The following is an 8,399-nucleotide window of genomic DNA, read 5'->3' as shown; positions in this document are numbered from 1 at the left end:
ACCCACACTAGGACATGGTAGCCTTTAAACTGCTGGAGGAAGTGCTTTAGGGCTAGAAATAGAACCCCTTATTTTGAGGCAATTGATGTGCCGCACGAGAAGAAGGCCTCTTCAGCTCCCTTGGGCTGGACGGTCATCTGAGACTGCACCCCAGCCCGTAAGGGAAGCGTCTGTCATTAGCATCTGCGACGACAGGATGAACTTAGAGTGGGACCCAGAGTTAGAAACCGGGGTCTGAACCACATAGGAAGGGTACGAAGCACCTGGTGCGTAACCCTTATTGGGGATTGGCCCTAGAGTAAAATCCCCTGTCTTAGCCACAACTGAAATGCTCTCATGTGCAGAAGGGCCAAAGGTGTCACCGTGGATACAGCTGCCATGAAAGCTAAGATCTCTGAAAGTTATGGTCACTTTCTGGTCTAGCTTGATTTCCTTAAGGGTGTTGAGAATGGATTCGACTTTTGGGTTTCAATCCTAGAAACAAAGATGAGCTAGGACAACATGCTGATGTCGAAGCGCTAGCTACTGAGACTGGGCCAGCCAGTCATCTACTGTATGTAATTCAAATACGGATGCCCTGTAGTCGTAAGAGCCAGAACTACATCCATGCATTTTATATATGTGCGGGTGAGAGAGCTAGACCAAATGGAAGAACCCGATACTGGTAAGCTTCATCCCTGAAAGCGAACCTCAGCAACCTCCTGTGTTGTGGCAATATTTTTATATGAAAGTAAGCATCCTTCAATCGATTGTCACAAATCAATTGCTTGGTAGGATATGAGAGCAATCACTTTGACAGTCAACATTTTAAAGCTGTATTTATTTATTTTAGATAGCGGTACAGGCCGCGAAATCTTAAAATTGGACGCAGCCCCCCGTTCCTATTGGAACCAAGAAATACCAACTGTAGTAGCATGACTTACTGTCTGGTAGGGGAACATGTTTCATGGCCCAATTCCCCAGCAACTTCTGTCAGCAGATGCGCACCTCCCAGTTTCATGCTGCCAGGTTCTCCGAAAGAAGTACGAGAAGAACACGACTACGGGGGGTGGGTTATATAGCAGGATATGACCGAAGGATTAGCGTGTCATTGGAGACCGGTGTTGTCCGAAACACCAAAGGCGGCGGAAACTAAACACCGATCCCCAATGTTACATGCCCTTTCCACGGTTCTGGTTCAGGACTTCTTCTTTGAAAAGAAGGCGGCGCGGCGATCTGATCTTTTAGAGGCGGCCTGTGAAGGGCGGCGAGCCATACCTCAGTCTTTACAGGGGGGTGCCTGGCTACTAACGCTCTCCTTCTGCGCCTCTCGCCTGGCGAGAATCAGATCTGGTCGAGGCTGGTTGGCCAACGGCCTCGACTCTTGAGCACCGCGTGGGAGAAATTTCCCAAAAGCCTGTTTATATAGCCTAGTCTTTCGAAACCTGGTGGCGACGGAATTAACAGCGTCGCCAAATAGGCCAAAGGGTGAGACAGGGGCATCAAGGAGGAATATACGATCCTTATCCTTGATGCCTGTCAGATTTAGCCATAGGCGTCTCACTCTCACACTCTCCTCTAAGTCCTTCGAGAGCGTGGCTCTCACCCAAACATTCAAAGCAGAGAATATGTGAATCGCCCTCTGAAAGGAAATTTTCACAATGAGGGGGACATCTATGTAGCTATAAACTCCGCCATTATTTCTGATGAGTTTTATGCTTTTATCTGTTGTAAATGTATTTTATGGTGACACGCACACGCACACAATGTCGGTGAAGACGAAGAATCTGAGGAATGTTTCCGGCTCACTCCTATTTAAAACCTGGAGGTGCGTCTCATCAGATGATGTCACCCGACTGAGGTTATATAAGGCAAAATTTGGCGTGTTTGATACACACATGCTTCACAAGTGGCAACATGACAAGATGTTCCCATAGCATTTTGACGCAGCATCAAGTGTAGCCTTTGAAAGGGAACCTAGGAATTGGATTTTTTTTTCAATAGGTATAGATGGTTGGGTATAAACTATTGTCACACCCTGAATGTATTTTATTAGACTTCAAGCACAGTTATGGTGATGGGACTCTTAGGTGCAAACGTTTTAAACAAGGACATACATACACATGTTTTAATTTTTTTTTTTTTTTCTTGTACAAATTTTCCCATTGCAACACAATCTTTATCTTTTATCCTGTCCTTTCATTTTTAGGTGATGAACCGTCATATAAGCATTTCACTGCATATCACTGAATGGTTTGGGCACGTGACAAATTTAAATTAAATTTGAATTTGATTTACATCCGTGAATGACGATCATAGCTGAGGTGGCACAGAGCTCAGTTTCAATTTCAATGATCAGGCATTCTACTGGCTGACGGTTCACATGAACGACTGCAGTGGGCTCTAATACACTGCACTTGTTCCTGTAAACTGTCACCAACTAGAATGCCTGATCCTTGAAATTTAAAAGATAAGTTGTCTCCGCAACTTGCAGAAGAAATGCATTAGTGGGAACTATACACACAGTCATTTACCAATACCACATTACAGGACCTGGGCTGGGAGTAATTGCCTCATTCCCCATACAGTCCTGACATCGCTCCAAGCCACTCCCATATGTTTGGGCTATTAAAAAAATTTCCTAAAAGGTTAGGCAGGCTGAACATGGCGCTGGCATACTGAGATACTGGCGTATATGATGATATTTAATTACTATTGAGACGCTGGGATTAGTTCATTAGTGTATGTGAACAAATGAATTTTACTCTCATAACTGTTGTCTGTTATTCTGCAAAACTCCCAGTTTCACTTAAATACTCTTAGTATATTTTTTTGTTTTTAAGTGTCCTATTAAGACAAACAGTTTCATAAACATTATGAACAAACTGAGTTTATTCCACTTTATATTTTATTTTAAATTGTCACATAAAATGATTACCTAATGGCAGATTCACATACAAATCCTTCTGATCATTGCAAAGTCACGAACTTAGAGCTCAAATCTTCTCCAAGCTGTAAGTTTCACACATAACACACACAGCCAGCTAAATATTCATATCACCCAAGATTAACAGCACAGTGCTAACAAATACAAATACGATAAAGACATGAAAATGTTAAGTCTTAGTTTATTTAAAATTATTTTAAAAACATAAAAAAACGTATTCCATAATTTAAATTGTACAAATTTGATATAAGCATTATAATCAAATATAATAATAAACAAATAATATAATCAAATAATAATAAACAAATATATTTGCATGTGTCCTTGGAACTTGTTCCATATATATATATATTTCATTCTCTGGTTCATTTGGTTTTTGGATGTCCTGAAGTGAACATTGTAAAAATAAAAAAAAACTTTGTTGTTATTTGAACTTAATATCACATCATTTTGATTTATTATCTTTTTATTTCAACAGAGTAGATTGTGGTCCTCTGTATAACCTCCAGAGGATGTAGTAGTATTTTACCTCCAAATCCTTTAATTTAATTAAATAACTTAAAACACTTTTCACAATTAACTATTTAGTGTTTCTTTATTTAAAAAAAACTTAATATTTAAAAAAAATATTTTAATTTGCAGTATTTTATTAATGAACTCTAACTGATATGATTTACTTTTACAGAGCACTGAAGTGGAAGGAGCTTTAGGGAACCTACACTGTTTAGGAATGGCAGTAATTTGTCAGTAAATCTGTGTGTGAAAGTGTGTATGTGTGTGTTAGTGAGAGGGTCGAAGAATGACAGCTTTCCTTTGTCCCAGTCCAGCTTCACCCTGATCCTCTGGAGTTTCTGTGCTACTGAGAGGGGAGTCTCTGGCTCTGGTGTAGAACGTGCTCCATATTTACCTTTATAATACCATATACACCAGATCCCACTTCTGGAGTATACATCTTCCTTCCTCTGAGCGGATTCTGTTATCACACCAATCTACCACCATGTAGAGTGTTCAACTTCAACATCCCAGCAGTGTGTCCCTGAGTTAAAGACATCAGAGCCCAGGACACATGCATATTTATCAAATCTCTCTGGATTATCAGGAAGTTTCTGTTCTTCATCACTGCATTTTACAGTGGTCAGATTATCAGATACAATGATTCCAGGATGAACAGTGTTGGGATCCAGAGTCACAGGTGCTGAAAACACACACACACACCATGGCACTAGCTTATGTTTGCCTAAAACAAAAAAATTATAACTGAATTAACAAGATGCGTTATGCCCTTTTTGGTGTGTTCTGAACACATCTGTATTTAATACTATTACTATAACTACTACTACTACTATTACCAGAGGTCTGTAGTAACGAGTAAAATTTTATAAGTAGTTTTACTGCACCATACATTTTAGTTTTACTGGATTACATTTGTGAAGAAGAAACGCTACTCTTACTCCGCTACATTTGGCTACACTCAACTCATTACTTTTCCATCCATTTATTCTACACATGCAGCCAAGAGATCTACCGTGTAACTTTCACTAATCAAATGCGGCAACAATAATCACATGACTCCATTTGACCAATTAGCCACAGTAACAATAACCACATGTAGTCGCATGACCACACCCTCAAACCGGTAGCATAGCAGGGGGAAAAAAAAAACTTTAGCCGGCATCCCAGGAATCATATACAAAGCATGTTTCGCTTGCAAAAAAACAGCTTCATACTGCAGTGTTTTCTCTTCTTCTCTCTCTCTCTTTCTCTCCCTCTCTCTCTCTCTCTCTCTCTCTCTCTATATATATATATATATATACACACACAATACTGTATATATACTGTACTATAAAATTAGTATAATTTCTAAAAAAAAAATCGTACATTATGATTAAAACAGTTATTCAGCACTTCAGTAGTCTTTTCACCAAATACTTTTTTACTCTTACTTAAGTAATATTTTGGATGACTACTTTTTACTTCTACTTTAATATTAATATTACTGTATTTTGAAGTACAGCTACTCTTACTTGGGTACATTTTTTGAATGCTCCACCCACCTCTGACTACTACTACTACCACTACTATTTCTACTAAACATCATTATAAATACATTAGTATATTTGTGCATAAAATATAAGAATGTATTATATATAATAGTGTGTACATTTATTAGTAAAAACAGAAAAAAAACACTTCATGCTCAGCAAACATGCACACACAATTTGTTTCGATAGCAATTGAAGACTTTCAAAGTAAAGGTTTCCTTATATTCCATTTAAAATAAAAAAGTCACTAAATAATAATAATAATAATAATATTATTATTATTATTATTATTATTATTATTATTAACGCATTACACAAATGAAAATTAATTATAAATACCACATTATTGTTATTAACAAAAGGAGGGGGAAAAATCTTACTATATTGGACCATGTGCTGCATCTTCTCCCAGACCCTGAACTTCAGGTTGGCCAGATGTTTTGCCACATGGATCAGTGCTCCTGAAATCTCCTCTGGATGCTGTACTGTACACTGGGCTCTGCAAAAACATTCAGGAGTCAGTGTTGCTGTGGGTTTGGATTCAGAAATAAAAGAACTAGAAACAGAAACCACATCACTCACCTTTTCATTGTGGCCTTGTAGTTCTGTAAAACAACAAAGCAAACATCAGTAGATATGATTTTTTTTACACCACTGAAATGTGACATTTATGATCACGGAAAGAAGTTTTTCTTTCTCACAGCATTAAAAGTGACTAAATGATCCTAACTTGTAAGAACGAGACATCTTCAGCTCTCATCTCCATATGGCTCTGATTGTGTCTGAAAGAGATGATGTGTCTCTGCTCAGATTCTCATTCTTCTCCTTCATCATCTGACTTTTCTGCCCTTCTTCCTACCTTAGTGCAGCGATCCTGGCTGCCTCTTCATCTCGTAGAAACTGATGAAGCTTTTTAAACTCATCCTTGATCTGACACTCTGTGTATTGAGCCTGAAACTGCAATAAAGACAAAATCAAATAGTCTATTAGTGATTATAAAATTATGGAAAATATAATCATAATATTAAAACCATGTTACTGATTTTTACCTTTATATGTTCTGCAGTCTGACTCTGCTTCAGTTTACAGTCTTTAAAGATCTTCAGTTTCTCCTGTAGTGGCCTTAGGGCAGTTTTGAGCTGCTCCTGAAACAAATTAACACACTGAATGGAGACACTGTGTCTTATTTTACACAATCATTGACAGTAAACTGTAAAATGTTCAATATGTATATAAAATGTAATAATTATATTCTTATTAACATTTATTTGAATTGCCTTTTTAAATACAGATGACAAGTATCTTTAGGTGACAATTCAAACGTTGAAAAATTGTATATAATAAAATGTTACATTGATACTACAAATATATTAGATAGATTAATGTTCTTTTCCAATTAAATGTTACAGGATATGATACATGACCCCACAGGTACCTTACAGTCTGTTACTGCCTCGTCAATGTGGCAGAATTTGTGGTTTGTGTGTTTTCTTGAATCCCGACACACAACACACACTGACTGCTGATCGTCCAGACAGAAGAGTTTGAGTTTCTCACTGTGCAGACTGCAGACTGTTTCAGATGATGATAAACATCTCTGACTTCTCTCCTGTAAGAAAGTCTCACACAGGTTCTTTAAAGCCAGGTTTGTGGGAGGTATGTCGAGAGCTGACTTCTTCCTACAAACAGGACATTCTCTGGATACTTTGGTCTCCCAAAACTGCTGCAGGCACACTTTAAACAAACTGTGACTGCAGGGCAGAACAACAGGATCCTTGAATATTTCATAGCACACAGGACAGGAGAAATCCTCCTCGGAAAACTTTGAAGCCATTTTTTTTGCTGCTGTTGTTCTCTCCAGTCCAAATGCTAAGGGTTTCACTTTCACTTTGGTAAAATGTAATCATACCCTTACTTAATTTTTTTTTTTTTTTGCAGTGCAGTTTTGAGCTCATCCTAAAATAAATCAGCATTAAAATAAAAATGACTCACATCATGTCCCAGTGTTGAAAATGAGATGCAGATTTCAGAGAATTGAAAAGAACGCTGCACTGTTAATGTGGGACTGCAGTCATCTTAGACTTGGCATTTCCTCAATAGGCGGGGCATCATTTACATTACAAACAACAACAAGAATTACGTATGTCTACTGAAATTTTATAAAATCATTTTTCCAGTTTAAGACATAAAGCACAGAATGCTTTAATTCAGAATGGGATGAACAGGATCTCAATGAGAGAAGTACAGTTTGATATACAGCTAAATTACTGCACCTTATCCTTAAACCCTGTGGACTGTGGGTGTGAAGCACTTCCTGGAGGGGATCAGGGGAGATAAAAATGGAAACTAATAAAAGTATTTATAATAGTGAAGCATTTGTGTATCAAACACGCCAAATTTTGGCTTATATAACCTCGGTCAGGTGACAACATCTGATGAGACGCACCTGCAGGTTATAAATAGGAGTAAACCGGAAACATTCCTCAGATCTTTTGTCTTCATGACAGCCTAGTTGTGTTCTGCGTGTCAGTGTGTACAGATGTCGCCATTAAGACTGTGCATGTTTTCCCAAAAGATGCCGCAATTTAGCGCGCAGCGTGCCGCGACTTGCCGCGAGCAACATTCAGGAATTTATAAGGATGAAATGAGATGCCCAAATTCGTGCTTTGAAATTCATAGTAAGTTTCTTATACTGTATAGTTTTTGTAATGTCTTAAAAGGGACAAAACAATAAAAGACATGGCAATGCCTCGGTTTAAATGATATTGAAATTAATTTAATTTCCTGATAGTAGGCCATCTGATCTGACTATACGAATGTCCTGATTCGATCTTATTTAAAACGTAAATATTTGTTGCCATCATCAGAAGACATAAATGAATAAATATATAATTTATAAAAAGTATTTGTGGATATATATGTAACGACGCGGCTGAACACTGCTGAAGCAAACATGAATTTTAGTTTTTTTTACAATAGCTCTTTCATCATGAGTGAGTGTTTATGTGCTCCATATTATTTTTATAATGATGCCCAAATTTCTGCTTTGAAATTCATAGTAAGTTTATAGTAGTTTTTGTAATGTCTTAACAGGGACAAAACGATTAAAGAGTAGCATTGCCGCGGTTTAAATGGTCTTAAATTAAATTAATTGACTGCTGATAACATAATGCAGTAACTCTATAAGTCCGCAATTTTATTAATGTTAATTATCACCAGCCGGCACGAATAGGCGGCTCCGTCACTTTGCCACCTATTTAGGGAGCCTACAGAGTAAGCGATAGTAGATTTGGGCGCACACCCATCATAGGCGCATGCCGTGACAGAAAGTAAATCCCAATTAAATTAAATTAACAAATATTGTAAGTAATTAACAATAGCCCACGTTTAGAAAAGCATTTTTATTTAGATTATAAAAAATAATCCTGTAT

At 37.6% G+C, this 8,399-nt stretch overlaps 1 protein-coding gene across 1 annotated transcript; it reads right to left on the bottom strand.

Annotated features, from left to right (window-relative positions):
- Nucleotides 1–2,934: 2,934 nt before the first annotated feature.
- On the bottom strand, nucleotides 2,935–7,026 carry LOC128523861 (E3 ubiquitin-protein ligase TRIM35-like). The gene is given in 7 exon segments (XM_053496013.1): nucleotides 2,935–4,121; nucleotides 5,349–5,467; nucleotides 5,551–5,573; nucleotides 5,699–5,733; nucleotides 5,736–5,925; nucleotides 6,018–6,113; nucleotides 6,404–7,026. Coding segments are annotated over 7 exon segments (1,068 nt in total). The 5' UTR covers nucleotides 6,803–7,026; the 3' UTR covers nucleotides 2,935–3,915.
- Between the last annotated feature and the right edge of the window lie 1,373 nt (nucleotides 7,027–8,399).

The sequence above is a fragment of the Clarias gariepinus genome, chromosome 5 (genome assembly GCF_024256425.1).
Source record: "Clarias gariepinus isolate MV-2021 ecotype Netherlands chromosome 5, CGAR_prim_01v2, whole genome shotgun sequence".
NCBI classification, from domain to species: Eukaryota; Metazoa; Chordata; class Actinopteri; order Siluriformes; family Clariidae; genus Clarias; species Clarias gariepinus.
Note: the sequence above shows the minus strand (reverse complement) of the source record. Positions and strands in the feature narration are given on the sequence as shown.